Source organism: Myripristis murdjan, chromosome 8, assembly GCF_902150065.1.
Source record: "Myripristis murdjan chromosome 8, fMyrMur1.1, whole genome shotgun sequence".
NCBI classification, from domain to species: domain Eukaryota; kingdom Metazoa; phylum Chordata; class Actinopteri; order Holocentriformes; family Holocentridae; genus Myripristis; species Myripristis murdjan.
In genome coordinates, this window is record NC_043987.1 from 8,776,987 (window position 1) to 8,797,407 (window position 20,421).

Genomic DNA, 20,421 nt, shown 5'->3' on the forward strand with positions numbered 1-20,421 from the left:
CTCATACTATCTTGCCGTGGCATGTTGGTGAGTAAACTACAGTTGTATGTGTCCCTCTAGTGGCAGTGCTGCAGAGGTGCAGGCTGAAACAGCTGATCACTATGGAATCTAAACCAGAAATCAGTTGAGGCTGGTGTGTGCCTCCTAGCTTTTATTTTATGCTCACGTTTTCCTTTCCTTTTTGACAAAGAAAAGGATGTGCTTTAAAATAAAACTGAGGTTGAAATTAAGTTGTTTTACATCAACAGATGCCAGCAGATGCTGGCACGATTCCTGGAAATTTGAAATAGAGGTGTCGAGATCGAAATTCCCCTTGTGTTGCAAACTGGATCTAAACTGATGCAATATATTTCATTCAAGCTGAATCTGTAATGTGAGTTGACACAAAAGCTGTGTAGCTATTTCTCAGACAGAAGGTTTGCGGGAATAAACAATTTAAAACACTTAAGTGTGTCATCAGTGTGATTTATATTGAGTTTTCATATTGATCCAAAACCTCCCTGATATGATTAATGAGAATGAGAATGGTGCATAATGGTACTTACATATGCAATGCCATGTCATTCCACCCTAAACAGGAATTTGAAAAATGCAGTCACACGCATTTACTCGCACATTTACACATTGAGTCATTTTGATTTTGTTTTTGGGGTAGTAATGACTGAGAAGAGACATCACTCAGGGGTCACAGACAACTAGTAGCATTGTTGCAACCCGGCAGAGCAGGACTGGGTTTGCTCACTGGCCTGGGTCACTTTTATCCAGAGGATGATGGCAGCACAAGGTTTGTCCTTAAATTTATTTAATCTGCAGTCGAGGTCCTTCCTCTAGACCTGCGGTCCCCAACCCCTGGTGTGCGGCCTGATACTGGTCCGCGAGAGTATTACTCGTGTCGCGGAGTCATCCCCCCTCGCCCTCTCTCCCAAATGTAAATTAGACAGCTTTGGAGTTGGTGTAAGGTTGATTTTTTTTCACTTTGATGGAGCTAGGCTAACGACTCCCACAGACTGGTAAAATGGTATCAAACATTTTGTCAGTCTGGGTACATCAGAAAAAAGGTATTTTGACCCAAATATTGGAATTTCCCAATTGTGGGATAAATAAAGGCATATCTTATCTTATCTTATCTTAACCTCTTCAACTTCAGTCACTCCCATGGGTGGGTTTGTTGTTGCTGCGTGGTCAATCTTAAAAAAAAAAAAAAAAAAAAAAAAAAATGAAATTGAAATTGAAATTGAAATTTCCTCACTGTGGGACTAATAGAGGAATATCTTATCTTATCTTTATTCTGACCCCCTAAATTGTATCTGATATACAGGGTGTCCATAAAGTCTCTTTACAATTTAACAAATTTATTACAAAAGCAAATGAATAGACAAATCTGTGGAAATTATTACAAAATAAGGAGTAGATATTGAAGATTTTTTTTTTTTTTGCCTCATTTAATACACCTCCATATGGGCACCATTAGTTGCACAAAGCACATCAAGACGGTAGGCTACTCGATTTCTTGCCATGTTCGCTGTAGCACAGCCTCATCAATGGCGGCAATGGCATCAGTGATCTTTTGCTTCAGGTCGTTGATTTCCAATGTGATTAAAAACTTTGATAACCACTGAGTACATGGAACTTTGTGAGACATGGAACTCAAAGAGACTTTGTGGACACCCTGTATGTTGATTATTCTTACTACCCATGTCTTAACACTACAGTCAATGTATTGTACAGTCATCTGTGACCTTCTACTAACTCTGCAAGTGAATAACAGGGATGACAAGTTCAAAGTGGGAGTACTCCCGTAGAGTTAGTCATTCATGTTTGCAGATTGAAGTGAACATCCAGAGAATCCACCGTAAATCTCCACAGAAACAACAGATTTTATTTGTGTTATTTGTGCATCAACCAGAGTTTTGGATACATAATAATGTAAAATGACAGATTGCTGTTTTGAAAAAGTGAATGATTACTTAAATTGAAAAATTAACACATTAGGTTACCAGTTACTGCAAAAAAGTAATCTTGAGTACTCTCAGAGTCATGTTTCTGTGGAACACATTACCCCAACCCTGCTTCTGTGTACGAAAAAACACTCTTCCCTGAAATACTGTTACCAACTCTCCCATGAGCAAAGTATTTAAAGTAAAAATCCACCCTCAGATATGCTCTTACTCTAAAATCTGATGTCAGACACCATTGCAGCTGTGCTGAAAATATGTCAGCATGACAACAATTTACATTTGCCAGTCATTCACAAGAACAAGAAAAATACTCCTCCTTGCAGAAATGCAAGGTACATTGCCCATGGCTGTTTTTAACAGATGGATTTTTCTTTTAAACACCAGTTGCTTTAGTTCAGCTGTGGTTGAACTCGGCAGCTCCCAGGTGTGAATGTGTGTAACTGTTTGAACATGAAGCAGGCAGTCGCTAAAAAAAGATTAATGTCAGCCAGGTTTCACTGGATAAATGATAAAAAGAATAAGTCTGTATGGTCAACCTGTTCTCTGCAGCTGCAGCCTTTTTCTGTGCTTTTTACTTTTGCAGCTTTATCAAGGCTTTGCCAGAATTAGCAAATGAAAGAAACATTTTTGCAATTTCTGAAAAAATGCATGCAGCAGAATTACCTTTCAAGTGCTCTTAGGACAGGCTTTTTTTCATTTTGCTGCCAAGGTGTCTATTTCTTTTATATCCACAAATCCACAAGATTGTGAGTATGTTTTCCACTTAATTAGAGTTACTGTGTTAAACTAAATTTCTTGTCTGCAAAAGTCTAAGTATTCTGATGGGGTTAAAGAAACCTTAACCTCTTTCCTCACAAGAAACTCTGCAATGCATCACTGTAAGAGACAGGAAAATTAAGGAAAAAAAAAATCACCAACCCCTCAGGTTGGCTGCAGTGCCTTGTCACACCTGCAGGTGGCAGTAGAGTCTTATCATTGTTTTTGCTCTGTGCCTGTCCATCCAATTACAGTTCTCCCAAGGCAAGCGCAAAATCACTGACTTTCTTGATACAGAATTTAATAAAATACTGTTAATATAATTCAGAATTTATTCAAATCCGAAATTGAATAGAACAAAAATAATTTGGTTTTGTAACAAAAGAGTTCACACACACAAACACCTGAGCCAGAAAACAGAAACCAAGCTTTACCCTGTCCAAATGAAACTTCAAAGGCTTGTTATCTGCTGCACATACACGGTTAATCCCATGAAAGTCTGACTACTTCTCACTATGGCTGACTGGATTATCCAGTGACAGCCTACATGAACCTGCTTCTGCTTCAGCCATGTTGTTCATCCTGACTCCAAAATCTGAGATACCTCAGAGATAATGACGGTAAAAGCAAACAGACCTCTCTTAACCCTGCATCTTCCTCTTGTCTTTGTATTAGGCCGTCATGCTTTTACTCTCCCTTTGACATGTTATATGGGTCAAATATCAAATCAAAATTATATGCTTGATGCATTTTTTTCTTTTTATAATGCCACTGCACCACAATGTGTCTGCATTACACTGTACTTATAAGCTAAACACTTATTTCAGCATTTGAACATGAGCATCTTACAGCTTCTCAACTTGTGGGAAGAGTTTTAAAAGGTTTACATGGAGGCATCACTACACCAGCTCTGCTTTCCTCCAGGCTTTTACATGATGGGATACACAATCATTCATCATAATAATAAGTTTTAAATTAAACTATATCACTCCACTTACGCAATGCCAATTTTTTTTTTTATTATTTATTTATTTATTTATTTTTATCTGAATCGCAACTCCAGGGCTTTTTTAATGCTAAACTACGAGCCATTTCCTTGCCACTTAAGTCCATTTTGCCACCAGATACATAATTGAAAGTAAATGTGATTTTGAGTTTGAATCTGTCTGGATTCAGAAAGAAGAGACTTTATGTTTTCATTTCCAGCACAAATAAAATCTAGAGAGACATTACTGGGTATCCTCTGGGCTTGCCCAAGCACACAATATATAACACAGGATCTGATGTAAATATAAAAATAGTGTCATGAAATCTTTGTGGATGCTGTTGGTTATATAGCAAAACAATCAACTTCTTGGATGTGCCCATTAATGCATGTAAAAGTGATTTCCCTGCATGGTCTGTATTTGGATTCAGGCTTTTCTCTCTCGCTCTTTCTGGTTCCCACGCTCTGACACCAATCATTAGCTGGGATTTTCACTCAGACTGAGGGCGATGATAACAGAGCAGACTGTTATCACACACAGACTGCAAAGACAGCAGCAAAGGCTAAGATGGCTAATTAAACTGCACAAGTGCCACAGACTGGAATGGAATAGTATAGAAGAGAAGAGAAGAGAAGAGAAGAGAAGAGAAGAGAAGAGAAGAGAAGAGAAGAGAAGAGAGATTTGTCAGGGAAAACTGATTTTATCTCAATGTAGGAAGAATGCGAAAACTCAGCTGATGCTTTGGTAAATAGAGGAATACCATTACACATTACAGCAATACTAATGTCTTATGCTTTTACTTCACTTGACACTTTGATTTTCTCATCTGTTAATTGCTCTCAAATGTCTGGGAAGAGTAGAAAAAAAATAATTCAGAATTGATTTACAGCACTTCCATGCTAAAACTGGAGATTTCATGAAAATGAGGCTGTGTTTTACTCCAGTGTTTGGCTGGCTGTGGTAATACTGTCCTCCTGTAGCTCAGAGTCAACATGCAGCAGAAGGAGGAGGTGCAGTACTTTTTTGTGTCCACAGGGGTCAGTATGGAGCTGTGAGTAGCCCCTGCTCACATTGCAGCGCCACAGAATAAATGCAGCACAGAGAGTGAATTATTGGACCACTAGGAATGATTCTACAGCTTATCATAATAGGGGGCGATTGAAATGGCTGCTGCACTGAGAAATGCATTTGTGCCGTGGCGTCAGATTTTATGGTTAGGCAGCTTATTGTTTCGCTGGTTGTGGCTTCGACCAAAGCGATTTACAGCACTGTAAAGTGACGCTTTATTGATCCCTTTGGGGAAATGCTCGTTTTCACTTGCCACATCTCCACAGAGAGGTCAGAGGTTGGGGTCGGCTGCAGAGAAAAACCCCTGCATCTCGTTGGGAGTCAGCCTGGTGTGTCGCTGCAGGACACTTGAGCAGGACTGAACCTTGTGGTTGAAGGGCGACACACGCCTTCTCACTTTGCCACCCTGCAGCACTCGTGGGTGTGTCTTGGGTGACCCTGTGAGTAAAGACGTTCATTACTGAGCCTGTGTTGTTTAAACCATGGATGCTTACTTTGGTTTGTTGGCTAAAAAATTGAAAGTTCAAAAGGGAAACGGACCCTGCACACCAGCTGGTTAAGACATCAAGGCTCAAAAAGGGCAATAAGAAACTAGCATAGTACACAAAAAAACAAAAAAAAATAATGTGCAAAAATGCTCAGTGCTCTGAGCTCACCATCTTAATATCCTTTTTCAAGATCCTGAAGGTAGCTTTCACATTCACATCAAAACGTTAGGAAGGTATGTTCAACCATGAGACCTACAGACAAACGACCGAGAAACTGCAAACTAGGGTGTAACTTTCACACAAATGGGAGCAAATGGCATTTCTGAAGTCGGAAAAAAAGCATTATGATGAAACATCAATGCTCTAAAGTCCTGTGAGCAAAGTTGACACTCATTGAACCGTTGCTGCAGCGCTCCTGTTTGTATGCATGTTCCCCTCTATGTGTTGTTAGTGCTTTCTTGAGGTTTGATGTCTTCTGGCTGGGATGGCTCCAGCTGGGATTTGAACCCTTAACTCTGGCAGGTTCAGTTCAGGTTCAGTTAAAGCACATATAGGCAGTTAATTTGCAGGCCAGAGGTCAGAAAGTTTGCCACTGATGCCAAATGAGCGGGGAATGTGGCAGTATTGGACCACACATAAACTAATTACATTTCCATTCCAGTAATTGGAGTTAAAATTTAATTGCAGTTTTGATTATTGATGTATCGCTGTCCACACCACCAAACCACTACCACCACAAAAATCCAGCTGAACCGAGATTGACTCATGGGATAATATGTTGCATCTGATTAGCAAAGGCTTCACACATTACTTAAGAGTTTACTTAAGGTTTCTTAAGTAGTGTTTACCCAATATACCAGCGATGTGGCAGGAACATGAGTAGGAATAAGATCATAGTTGTGGAGATGAGAAACTGGCTTCAGGAGACGATGCAGGAACGTTTGGTGTTGGGTTTTGTAGTTACATGGGCATTTTATCCACATGTTGGCGAAATATCTTCATTAGTCGATTGGTGCTCCTGTGGGCTACTAGTCCCCTATACTGGATTTGTGTTTCTCACTTCCATAGCATGGCAAAACAGGTCCAAAAATGACATTTTTGGCATGAACCATGAACAAAGCTATTTATGCCAATACAAAAAACAACATTTCCTGGTACACATTTTTTGTTTTTTTATTTATGAAAGTACTATTAGGTCGTTTCTTACTGGTGCAAGGTTAGTATACGGAGGTTTCCTGCAGATGCTTTCTGCCTGATCTATTTTCCAGTTCAAATCAGAATTTAACAAGAAAAGAACAATTTAATTTCCTAAAAACTGAGCAGCAGCATAATCCGCTTTGTTCACATGTGCTAAAAGTGTTATTTTGAGACCTGTGTTGCTTCACTATGGAAGTGAATGGAGAAAAAGAAACCCAGTGTCATGGATTAGCAGCCCAGGGGAGCACTGAGCAACTGATGAGGAGATTTCACCACCATGTGGACTCATGAATCAAACCAAAACTCTACCAAAGTTCAGTTTTGTTTTAAATCTGCCCAATTACAAGCAAGCCATGGCTTGAAAAGTCACGTGGACTGACTCGCTTACCAGGCAAAGTTTTGGTAACCTGTGATTCCATCAGATTTTTGTGGCAGGAAGGAGCAGAAAACATATCATATAATATATCCTTTCGTATATTACTATCGCTGCAACTTCAGCTAAGCATGACGGACTAGTCCGAGCTCATTGCCATACTTACTGCCGTACTTTCTATGCTGTTCAAACTAGTTAAAATACATGAGGATGAAGCTGAAAATTAGCACCAGTCTAGACTCTTGTTTGCCTTTAGTTCATTTTTTGTTAGGCTTTCCAGTCAAAAGTAACTGATGGCAGTCAAATGTCAAGCTCCATCTCTTTATACTCATGAATTCTTGTATTTTGGGATGACTTCCTGTAGTTGGGTTAGATTACATTCTTACTACTAAAAAGATGAGTTAAAATGGCCCAAACAAACCAAACTGAAGACGTAAACGGTCCAGAGTTCAACCAAACTGCTCCAAACATGCCCACTGTGAATGTGAACACTGCTGTTCCACCACCTATGAGGAATTAACCGGAAAAGCCTTCACTCCCGCTTTAGGATGTGAGACTCCTCTGAGGCTGTTTCGCTTGGGAAAAGGTGCCAACGCCCACGCCGATACTCCACTGCTCTACATGTACAGTTTCTGCTGCTGCTGCACTCTTAGCTCTGCTCTCCCTGTAGACTCTCTCTCTCACACACACAAACACATGTGCTGTCTCCTTCTCTCAGTCAGTCACTCATGAGCCCCCGCACACACTCATTAACATGTCCATATACTTTATGCAAGTGAGAATTACACACATATCTCGCATATATTCACATATCTAGCATATATGCAAACAGTCCTACATAGAGTCAACAAGCTGCCAAGCACATTCAACACACACACGCACACACACAGAGACACACACACACTCACCCTAATTCCCTCCCTCCTCCATATAAGTGTCCTTTGGGACTATTTGGCATACTACCCTCTTTAGCTCTCCCTTCTTTCTCCTAAGAGTCAAGCAGCATTTGATGGTCACTTTAACAGGCATCATCCAATATTTATCACGCTGCTCCGCTGAGGGCTGAAAGCTGGTCTGGCTGGTTTGGTCTGCGCTGTGGTTAACCTCTTGTAGCTTAGCTTAGCATCACGCTTTCACAGCATGGAAACCTCATGTGCCCGACATCTTGAGGTTTTCTGGCGCTGTGAGCTGACCGGGGGGCTTCTGTTTCTCGGTCAGAGGAATGGTGCACATTACAAGCAGCACCGTGAGCTTTAGTGTCTAAGCAGTTAATAACGAGGAATATATCGACTATTATCATCTGTGTACTGTCCTCAATGCTTGCAACTTGTTTTTGATGGTCACTTAATATTTGTTAACACCTGCAAAGCATGTTTTTGTTGTCAGCCCAGTGAGGACAGACTTGAGTACTTGTGAACATCTCAGGTAACTTCAGGAATGCATCTTAATGTAGAACTAAAGCAGCTTTTCCAATCGGCAAAAAAAAAAAAAATGCAGCATTACATGTGTTACAGTGTTATTCTCTAGCCAGCTATTTACAACGCAGTTAAGGGTCTGTACTGTCTCTCTTTTAGCTCCTTATCACTTCTTCAGTTTCTTTCTTCTGCGACGCTAGATGACAAAGAGTTTAATCTGTAATCTTCTGAACAGTAATGTTTATTTGGAAACATATCCATTGTTAGCAACATGAAGAATGTTGTTTCATTTACCTGTTCAATCTGTTTGTTTCACAGCTTTTTTCAAGTAGGAAAGGCTGGAAAAGGAAGCATTTTACCTTTTTACTTCCTCCAATCCATTTTCCTCACAATAATTCTTATGTCATCCAACTTTGGGCCCTCGTGCGTCCAGCTTAAAGTTCTTAGGGCTGATTGAAGTGAGGACTGTTTAGACTCAAATATTAGTTGCTGGAAATGATAACTATGTAGGCTCCGTCTCAAATTACATACTTATTCTGTACTTCCTCTGCCATTCCCCTGCCTGTAACTTCTCCTGAACAACTATTATATACTTTAATTTTTGAGCTGCATCATTTTTAAGTGTGTGTGTGTGTGTGTGTGTGTGTGTGTGTGTGTGTGTGTGTGTCATGCATGTGGGTATTCTTGAGTGTTCTCTAGTGAACTGCCTAAGAAACAACAGCAGCTCTGCTCAGCTTCTGGTAATTGGATGTGACCTCACAACTTGACCAGCAACAACAGACACACACACACACACACACACACACACACACACACACACACAACTGAAAACTTAAGTGCAAGGGACTTTATGCCTCTGGAATAGAATTACAGCCCAATAACAGACAGCCCCAATAGGAGGATTAGCGTTGGAACTGGCAACCTTCATCTGTCTGCATGGTCATTACAGAACAGATCTGGCAACGCCGTTGCTTTAACCCGCAACTTTGCTCTGAGGGGTTATGATGTGTGTGTGTTTGTGTGTGTGTGTGTGTTTCAGCCTCCTTTGTAGAGGTGGGGCATGCCGCATTGAGGGGGCGCCACAAGGAGTTTTAGTGTCTAAAGAACTAAATGCTGATTGAAAGACCTTCCACCCACCAAGACAAACACACACACACACACACACAGTTTCCCCTTGTTGCTGTAGTTTTGTCAAAGTTCATATTGTAGATTCATATCAACTGAAGTGATTTGAACAAAGTGTCTGTTAAAGTGTAATATTGACTCTCTTTTCCTCTTGTCCTCTCTTTCTCTGCTCTTCCTTTTCTCCATTTCTGTTGTGGCCGTCTCCCATTTGTTTTTCTTTCTCCCTCTTGCTTTTCTTGCTCTCCAAGTCAAAGAGGGCAGGAACCTTGTTCCCATGGATCCCAACGGTCTGTCAGACCCCTATGTGAAGCTCAAACTGATCCCAGACCCTCGCAGCGAGAGCAAGCAGAAGACCAAGACCATCAAGTGCTGCCTCAACCCCACCTGGAACGAGACCTTTAAATTGTATGGGTTTTTTATACCATCTTTTATGGTTTGCAGTTGTTTTGTTATGATTGTTATTATTCTCTGTGTTATTATTGGGGAAACTTCTTTACTCGTAAAAGTTATGTTATTACCAGTTTTTTTTCTTCACTTTTTTTTATTTTATTATTTTTTAAAAACTTTTTTCCGGTCACTAAACTGGCCACACGTGATGCATATTGAGAGCAGCTGCCGTTACAATAGAACTCAATGGGAACAAGAAGTTAGCTCTCCCTCATTTGCTCTTGATTTCTTTGTTTTCATTTTTAGAAGCTGACATTGAAACCTGACAGCGTTTCTGCTTTGGATCGTTTTTTCCTGTTAAACTCCATTGTAGCTGTGCTGAGACTATTTCAGTGATGCAACTGGATTCCCTTGTTGGCCAGCTAGCTGTGGAATAACAAAAACACAACATCAAGCAACCAAACGGCACCATAAACACAATGTAAATTGCCACTTCAAAAAAAAAAATTAACAAAACAATGTCAGTGTGTTTTAGGCTGGATTTTTCCTTTAATGTATCACAGATGCAGGGTATACACCATAAGAGGGACTTCTGCAGTGGAACATTTATTGTATCTAGAGACTGGCTAGAAATTGTATTGGAAGGAACAAAAAGAAAATATGACCACAAACGTGTTCTCATGGGAAAAAAAAAAAAAAAAAATCCCAGTCCAGACTCTTGTGTGGGTTTGAAGGTTAAAGAGGCCTTTTAAAGGGAGTGGGCCTCAAAGACTTGAAACACCACCTGCTGGTGTGCTGATGTGTCCTCGTTGTTCTCCCGCAGCCATCTGAAGGAGTACGATAAGGACCGCCGCCTGTCAGTGGAGGTGTGGGACTGGGATCTGACCAGCCGCAACGACTTCATGGGATCGCTGTCGTTCGGCATCTCCGAGCTCCAGAAACAAGGAGTGGATGGATGGTTAGTTGGAGGGATGGAGGGATGGAGAAGTAATGCAGAGGGAGAGAGAGAGGGAGGTGTGGAGAGCAGAGGTGACCTTGTTCATTATCGCACTGTTGGAGAAATACTTTAGTTTGAACTCCCTCTTTTTTTATTCTGGTGATACTCAGTGCCAAAGTGTCTCTTTATCTCTGCTTTTTTATCTCTCTGAACCCCCCCACCCCACCCACCCACACACAAACACACACACAAACACACACACACACACACACACACTGCCCCACTCCCTTGCTCTGTCTAACTCTCTCTCTATCTCTCTCTATGTTCCTCTCTCTCCCTCTCTTTTCGCTGACACCGCCCTGTCAGGCTTTTTAATGAGATGCCAGCGTTTGAGGTGGAATGGGAGAGATGCCATTAAAACCCTGATATTCAGAGTCAGAGAACGTGTGTGTGTGTGTGTGTGTGTGTGTGTGTGTGTGTGTGTGTATGTGTGTGTGTTTTCCTCTGCTCCATCTGTGTGTGGCTCCAAAGCCTCACGCCTGCTGGCACCACCAGCTCTCAACCAACTACACAGAGGAAACAGAGAGAATGAGAGATCAAGTTAGACAGAGAGAGAGAGAGAGACAGAGAGAAAAAGGAGGAACAGAAGAGCTGCTGTTTAACTTCTCGCAGCATAGATCTGATGTCACGGCTGTCTAAACAGGAGATAAAATTCCTTGTGCTTCATAATGCCACTACTAATCCTACTGAAAGTAATAATAATGAGTAAACATGCCATCCCTCATGAATGATGCAGGGAGCCAGTCATTTAACAGATGCATCATGCCTCCAAGTTACATCAAAATCAGACCAGCAGTGTAGCAATTTCAACCTTTCAGTTTGATAATTTGACATTTAATCATAGCGCCCCCATCAGGCCAATCAGTGTGAAGCCAGAATGCAGTTTAAAAATGGATCATCGTGTCAAGTGTAGTCAAACTAGGATCCACGGTGCCTGAGATATCTTGTTTGACTTTCAAATTTTGACCTATAATTACAGTGCCTTTCATCAAAGCAATCAGGTAAAGTTTTTTAACACCACAACACAGTAACAAGATGCACCTTCCTCGCCACGTTCCAGTCAGACTGTTACACTCTCACACCCAACAAAGATGTTGGCTACAGATATGGCTTTAAACAAGGTCAACTACAAGTGAGAAATAATCCATGACAAGGTGGTTTTCTATTGAAAAATGATGACCATGACACAAAGTGGAGGATTATCCCACTTATTACAAAGCTTTACCTTACAAAATGAGTCAATATATTGACGGAGAGAATCATTAATTATTTGAAGTTATTTTATTGGCCCCCAAGCTTTGGCTAAGGAAAAGCAGCTCATTGCATTAGTTTATTTAGAGCTCTTTCTGTACCAACATCTGTAGTATAGGCAAAGAAATAACAATAAAATTAGCTCCAGTATGTGTATACTAGTTAGCTGTGTCTGTTTTTAACACTATGAAGCTATACAAATAAAACTACATACAAACAAAGCTCTTGCACACATATTGCACTCTTGTAAATAAACTAAAATTAATATTATACAAAGTTTCTACTGTTTTCTTTCTGAACTTTTTTTTAGCTTTTCTTTAGCTTTTCTTTAGCCTTTCTTTAGCTAGTGGTCCTGAGAGGGATTCTTCCATGTAATTTACACTTTGACGGCCTGACAACATAAACAGAAATTCACTTGCTCATTGTAGAGATGGCTTTAACTACATGACTGCAGCTGCATGGGGCCTATCAGCAGAGGATCGGTGTTTGCAGTGCCACTGTTGAAGTGGCAGGTCTTGTAATTGCTGCATTTTTTTCTGATTTATCTTGTCAGCTGTTGAGAAAGAGAAATGCAAATAGCAGTGCACATATTACAGTTGATTTGCACGCAGGCTGTGAGGAAAGAACTTAAGAAGAAAATAAGTGGGACTTTGCAGCATATTTTTTTTTTAAAGGAACATAAGTGACCTCTCAAAACAAGGCTAATCTCACTTAAAGCTGGGCCCGCTGCTTGGTTCAATCCATAGGCATCAGCTTGCTGTACATTAGTTGAATCCCATACACTGTGCAATTTATTGACACTACCTGGCCTTGTTTGAGCAGCATCTGGCAAACAATAAAACTTGACACTCAGAGGTTGACTGCACTCTGTTTGAAGCACATTGTTCAGCTCCGTCCTCTAGTTTCTAATTTCCAGTTTCTAGACCGTCAACAGCATCCACATAACAAACAATTACATGAGGCGAGATTAAAAACACTAAAAACCCTCAGGAGCATCTCTCTCTCTCTCTCTCTCTCTCTCTCTCTCTCTCTCTCTCTCTCTCTCTCTCTCTCTCCCTCACACACACACACACACACACACACACACACACAAACACACTCATACACACACACACACTCAGTTTACTGTTAAAGTGCTAAAAGTGCAATTAGTTTCTCAAAGATTAAATGAAAAATCTAAACAGCTAGCAAAACTTTTACTGAATTCATTGTTGTGGCGAGAAGCTGTCTTTGATTCTGTGACAGTCTGGGGACTTTCTAAACATGGCCGCATAGTTATTCCTTCCCATAAAATAAATAAATAAAAAAAATCTTCTACAGGAACTGGTCTGTTTTATGTATCTGCTGGAATAAACAGAGGAAGGAGAATCAGATAGTTATCATGAGCAGTGATATCCACCTTGGTTGAACAGATAAATTAAAGAGCACCACCTGCAGCAAGTCAAACTCCATCAACAGGAAATCCGAGGAGAAAGATGACACGGTCCTGCCCACACTGTCTGATTGACAGGTGATCTCTGGTCACCAAAGATGAGGATGCAATAACATCCTGTTTTTTTTTTTTTTTTTTTTTTTTTAGAACGGTGTTAAACTGAAGCAGAGGGTTAGCAGTTTCTAAAGCCAGGAGAAGTTGAGATCTGTGTCACTGCAGCATTAATTCCCAGGAGGCCATTCTCCACTGTGATTATGGGTATGAGGTGCATGGTGCGAGGATAATGCCTCGAGGCATGAGGCGCAGCCGAGTGTTGTCAGATGCACCGGGCGCAGCATGAGCCTGTGTGGCAATAATATTCTGTTGATTGTGTGAAATCATGGCAGTTTTCTTGCAGGTGGAAAGCGAGCAGGAGCATCTTAACTGTGAAATTTGGGCCCGTTCCTATCAGGCTTTGCTTAGATTACTGTGAAGGAGAATGAATTACGAAATGATTAGGCGATTATTCTTTAGGGCTTATTTAAACGGCTGCACTTAGTGTCAGTGGCTGCAGCTAAAATGCATCAGTTATCCTAATTGTGAATCGGTTAAAGTGACGATACTCTCTCTCTCTCTCTCTCTCTCTCTCTCTCTCTTTCTCTCTCTCACTCTCTCTCTCTCCAGGTTTAAGCTGCTCTCCCAGGAAGAAGGCGAGTACTTTAATGTTCCCGTTGCTCCAGAGGGGGAGGAGGGCAATGAAGAACTACGGCAGAAGTTTGAGGTGTGTGTTTGTGTATGTATGTGTGTGTCTGTGAAATATTGAATAGTACACACTGAGTCCTTCACTCTTTGCCAGTTATGTGTGTGTGAGTGTGTGTGTGTGTGTGTGAGTGTGTTTTTGTTTGCATGTGCACTGTCCATGTGTGTGCAGTGTGGGAGTGCATGTGTGTTTGAGCCTGATGGTACTGAATAATTGTGAATGTGGATGTGCACATGCATGTACGTGTGTGTGTGTGTGTGTGTGTGTGTGTGTGTGTGTGTGTGTGTGTGTGTGTGTGTGTGTGAGAGAGAGAGAGAGAGAGGGAGAGAGAGAGAGAGTCAGTCTCACTGGGAGAGCTGTTAGCAGTTGGCAGGCAGACTTACCATCCGGTCTGGCACACTGCAGACGTGTGTGTGTGTGTGTGTGTGTGTGTGTGTGTGTGCGTGGCTGACCGGTAGGCCCACTCATTAACACACTTGGCAGAGGACAGGCTAACCGTGCTCTGTGCTTCTCCTCTTTTCCTTTTTCCTGTCCTCTTCCGTCTGTCTCACTGTCGCCTTACATGACTCTAAACCACAAAACATCAGAGACTCATTAAGAAATGTATTGATTACACTGTTCATAGTGACAAACTGGGCTAATTTAGCTTTTGTTTCCACATCTCTGCCTGTTTTAGTGCCAGTGTTGGCTCAAGGATAAGTGTTGGCCTTAAAGCTGTGCCTATCTGAGTGCTCTCTCATGATGAAAGCACTGACTCGAAACTTTGTATTTGAAAAGGGAGGAAAAAAGAAAAGAAGAAGAAGAAAAGATCAGGAGAATGAGTTTGTAATGTTCAGGCAGTAGAGTCCTGTTTCTTTCAGTCAACAGGTATAGCTGTGGCCAGTTCCTGCTTTTGCATGATATTTTTTGGACTATTGAAACTCCTTTCACATCCCCCTGAGTTAAATGAGTCAAAGTGCTTTTTGGACAAAATGTTAAGACAGAATGCAAAGAAAAGAAAGTTGCATCTGTGTTAATGCATTCAAGTCAGTAGAAGGAGTGGAGCAAAATGGCCACGTGGTTTATTCTGAATATTAGAACGCTAACATCATTACAAAATAGTTAGGAAATTGGTCATATTTGTTGCCTGGCACAAAAAGATTAAAATGTAAGTAAACACTAAAATGCCAAAGCATAGTTCCAAGATTCTGCGTTATTATTCCTCACCTTAAAGAAAAAGTCAAGCCAGCTCAAAGCACTAATCGTAACACTGTGACTGTCACATCAGCCGACATACAAGCATGTCACACCTCGCTGCATATTTATCAAGTGAAGCAATGAAACTGGTTTTGAAATATTGTGATGAAATTCAGTGCAATTTCTCGATTCCTGTCTGAATGTACATTTAAAGGACAGGTTCGCTTTTGCAAACCCAGACCTCATTAAAACTTCATCTGGTGGCATTTAGAGCCATACAGAGCAAAACTTCACCGATCACTTTCATACTGAGGAGGTTAGTGCTGTGCTGCATCTTCTCATTATATATCTCCTTTTCCAAAATGCAGCTCCCACCACAGGAAGGCATGTCTTCATATAGGCTTTACTGAGAAAATAGTGATAGAAATGCCTTTATTTGCACTTTGGCCAATCCATCCTACAATATATTTGTTTATGCAGAAACACCTTACTGTTGACTACAATTATGACCATACACAGCAAAATAAAGGTGCTAGCTGGGACTGAAAAGGTTTCTTCCTTTTGATGTCAAAGGAGAACCTTTTCTATTTCCACTAAGAGCCTTTCAGACCATGGTTCTTTAAAGAACCATTTCTTTAAATGGCTCAGCGGTGCCTCAAAGAACCATAAAAATAGTCAAGAGTCAAAAATAGTTTTCATAGTGGTGCTATAGGAGAACCATTTCTCATTTCACAAGGAACCTTTCAGACCAGCACACCATTGAGCAGCACACCTTTCTGACAACATGGCAGCGCGACCGACGCTTGCAGCGGCCTCTCTCTGTGAACAGACAGTGCTTTTGAATGCTTCGTGTGTTAATGGAGTAAATGAGGTGGATGTTGTGAGTGCACCATGTGTGGAAGGAAACTGTGCAGCGGTAAGAACGTCAATTTCTGCTGGACATTAAAAACAGTATTGAGTCCGTTTACAACAAACAGTTGCTGAGCGTACTGGGCGAGCTCGGCCTACTACGCCGCTGCAGACGCACACCTGGATCTCCGCCGGGGAAGGGCCACCGTAAGCGCTGTGACAGAACATGGAAGTGGGGCAAACGCGGAGGAGTCCGAGCCTGACTAGCCGCTAATCCTCACAAACCAGCCACACTACACAGAGCAGACAGATCAGCCGTGCTAACCGGTGAGCAAAGAGGAGGCGGCTCGGCTGTTTACATCAACAGGTTGTGGTGTCACGATTCTGTTTCCAATAGCTGCTCTTAAAATATAGAGCTATTGACTCTGAAATGTCAACCTTTCTATCTACGAAGGGAGATGACTGCTGTTTTCATATCAGCCGTCTATGTACCACCAAGCGCTAACATGGAGGAAGCTATGTCGGAGCTGTATAACAACATCAGTGAGCAGCAGAAGGAACACCCAGACGCTTTCTTCATTGTAGCTGGGGACTTCAATCAGGAAGTCTTTCATCTGTTCTGCCCAAATTTTACCAACATGTAAATGTGGCAACTAGGGAAAAAAACACTCTAGACCTGGTTTATACAAACATTAAAGACTCACACATTGTAGCTTCCCTCCCCCATGTGGGTAATTCAGACCATATAGCTGTTATGCTCACACCAGCCTACAGACCCATGGTTTAACAAGACAGATCAGTAGTGAGTAAAGTCAGAATTTGGCCACAAGAAGCAACTGCAGCACTACAGGACTGTTTTGACACCCCTCACTGGGACATTTTCAAGGAGGCAGCAACAGTCGATGTTGAGACAGGCCTGCAGGAGTACACAGAAACTGTCATCGTCTACATAAACAAGTGCATTGAGGATGTGACAGTGGTCAAGACCATCAAGAGGGGTGCTAATGAGAAACCATGGCTGACAGGGGAGGTGCGCTCACTGCTCAAAGCACGGATGTCTGCATTCAGATCTGGGGACCCTGCAGCATACGCTCTGGCAAAGAGTAAACTCACACGAGGAATCAGAGAAGCAAAGAGACAGTATGCAGAAAGACTGAACAGCCACTTTGTGAATGACACAATGACCCTTCTATGCACGCTTCGAAGCCAGCCACACTGCACAGACACAGCCTCTCCTGCCAGCACAGGACAACCAGGTACTACCAGCATCAAGCCACGCAAGGCTGCAGGACCTGATAACATCCCAGGGCGTGTCCTGAAAGACTGTGCTGAACAACTGAAGGAGGTGTTTACGGACATTTTTAACATCTCCCTCCAACAAACAGTGGTGCCCACCTGCCTCAAGAGTGCCACCATCATTCCAGTCCCGAAAAAGCTGAACCCTGCAGGCCTCTCTGATTTTCGCCCTGTGGCTCTCACGCCTTTAGTGATGGAGTGTTTTGAACGACTGGTGATGCAGCACATGAAGAAATGTCTCCCTGCAGACCTAGATCCATTACAATTCTCCTACAGACCTAACAGAGCCGCAGAGGATGCAGTTTCCACCATGCTCCACCTCTTACTGTCTCACCTTGAGCAGAAGAACGCATATGCCAGGCTTCTGTTCACTGATTTTAGCAGTGCCTTCAACACCATCATTCCTCAGCAGTTGGTGGAAAAACTGCGGCTCTTAAAGATCAACAACAGCATCTGCTGATGGGTCTTTAACTTCTTGACTCAGTGACAACAAACAGTAAGGGTGGGCAGCCGAACATCAAAATCCATCAGAGTGAGCACGAGTCCTCTCCTCTTCAGCCTGCTCACCCACGACTGCACAGCTAGATTCTGCACCAACCACATTGTCAAGTTTGCAGATGACACGGCCGTGGTAGGCCTTATTAAGGACAACAATGAGGCTGCATACAGGGAAGAGGTGAGGCAGCTAACAACATGGTGCAGACACCACAACCTCTCTCTCAATGTGGACAAGACCAGAGAGGTTGTGATAGACTTCAGGAGGGCTTACAAACAACAGCATGCACCCCTACTGATCGACGGAACTGCTGTGGAGAGGGCCAGCAGTGTGAAATACCTCGGTGTCCACATTGCTGATGGCCTCACCTCATCCACCAACACCACGGCAGTCGTCAAGAAAGCACAGCAGCGGCTCCACTCCCTCCGCAGACTCAGGAAAACTGGCCTCCCCACCTCATTTCTCCCCACTATCTCATCACATTCTACAGAGGCACTGTGGAAAGCATCCTCACTTACAGCTTCACTTCCTGGTTTGGCGGCTGCAGCTCCATGGAAAAAAAAGCAAACTTATTTTGCTGACTTTTTAATGCACTGTCACTGATGACAGTTTTTCGTTCTTCTCTGTGTATGCAGGTATCAGTGAAAATGACAATTAAAAAATCTTGAATCTTGAATCTTGAATCTTGAGACCACACCACCAATCCCCAAAGGTGCTTCAAAGACCCACTGAAAAAAAAAGTTATTGAACCAGAGATGATGAACTAAAAAAGTTCTCTAAAGATGAGGAACCATTCACAAAATGAAGTATAATAGCTGACGGTTCTTCATGGAACCATATTAGAACTATTCCTTTTCTGTGTCTACAGTGGGCTTCCTCTTTTATAAAAAGTCGATACATTTTTTTTTTTTTTTTTATCAGTCTGAAATGCCTTTATTTTTCACTTTGGTCCAACTGCTTCTGAGGCCCAATAAGAAGATGTAGCACAGTCCTCAGTTTGAAAACTAAGATGTCGTGCATTAACTTACCATGCAGTTACTAAAATGTTAATGTGTGTTAATAAAATAAAATACCAGCAGATTTCCCATACATACCTGATCTCACAGAAATACGAGACATGAACATAAAAGCAGATTACGTAGTGTTGCCACAGAATGGGAAAAATAACATGCTGACACCTCAGGTTAAAATTATGTGCCGTCACCATGGCAAAGCGTGTGTTTGGTTTGGTTAGGTTTGGGCACCAAAACTACTTGGTTGAGATTAGGAAAAGATCATGGTTGATGATGTAAGCTAATGTAAACATGAAATGAACACTGGTCTCACCCTTAAGTTGATTGGAACTTGACTCAGCGAAAGTTGTGGCTGACCAATCCACCACCCCAGCCTGCCTTCTAACATGGACGTTTTTGCTATTTTATGCTATCAGTAATTCGTGTACAACTTAGGATCCCAATTGATTTTGCATTGGCATTGTTACTGTAGTGCTGTAATTTTTACATATGTCATGACACCACCACACAATTCATTGTTTAGAAAGTTTTTCAGAAAGCTGGCTATCTGACAACGGGAAAAAAGACTCGGGACAAGTTAGCAGCAGGTTAGCCAGTAATAACAACAATAATAAAATGAGCAGTGCACTATGTAGATTAGATTTAGGAGACTCTATGTCCCTTCCTTCCATTTCTTCTGTTTTTTGTCCTTCGGTTTATCAGTTTTCCTTTTTCACCTTCAGTGCGCCCCTCTCTCTCTCTCCCTCCTCTCTCTTATTCTCTCTCTCTCACACACACTCTCTCTCTAGTTCTCTTTTTTTCTCTCCCCTTGTCTCGTCAAGGTCACAGTCCTCAGACGTTCACTGAGACACATTCTCTAGGGGCCAGATATCATGCACTCACGCACACACACACACACACACACACACACACACGCACACACACACACACACACACACATATACACACACACACACACAGCCACACATACATACAAGCATGCATGCAACCTCCAGGGTGAAACTATCAGAGAGATGTGTGGAACCTAGACAGAGAGAGAGAGAGAGAGAGAGAGAGAGAGAGAGAGAGAGAGAGAGAGAGAGAGAGAGATTGCACTTGTGTAACATGACCTGCATCCCTCTATTTCACCCCATCCAGAAATACTCTCACTCACTCACACGCACACACACACACACACGCGCGCGCGCACGTGCTCGCACACACACACACACACACACACACACACACACAAAAGACAGTCACAGTAATAAATAATGCATGTTGCATGTATGTGTGCACAAACACACACACCCCCACACACACATTTACACACACACTAACCCAGAGGCAGTCATGCTCAAAACATTATTCAAAGGACGTTAAGGAGCAGAAAGCTAATATCCTAAAACTGGCTATTCTCATTTAGAGCAGAGGCACAGA

General features: G+C 42.0%; 1 protein-coding gene across 2 annotated transcripts in view; it reads left to right on the top strand.

Moving 5' to 3' along the window:
• The window catches only part of LOC115363905 (protein kinase C beta type), a 121,928-nt gene that overhangs the window by 61,619 nt on the left and 39,888 nt on the right, over positions 1–20,421 (top strand). For both annotated transcript variants that reach the window (XM_030058248.1, XM_030058249.1), the window contains 3 exons: positions 9,615–9,771; positions 10,577–10,711; positions 14,097–14,193. In XM_030058248.1, coding sequence (XP_029914108.1) covers positions 9,615–9,771; positions 10,577–10,711; positions 14,097–14,193 — 389 coding nt within the window. The remainder of the gene's footprint in view (positions 1–9,614; positions 9,772–10,576; positions 10,712–14,096; positions 14,194–20,421) is intronic.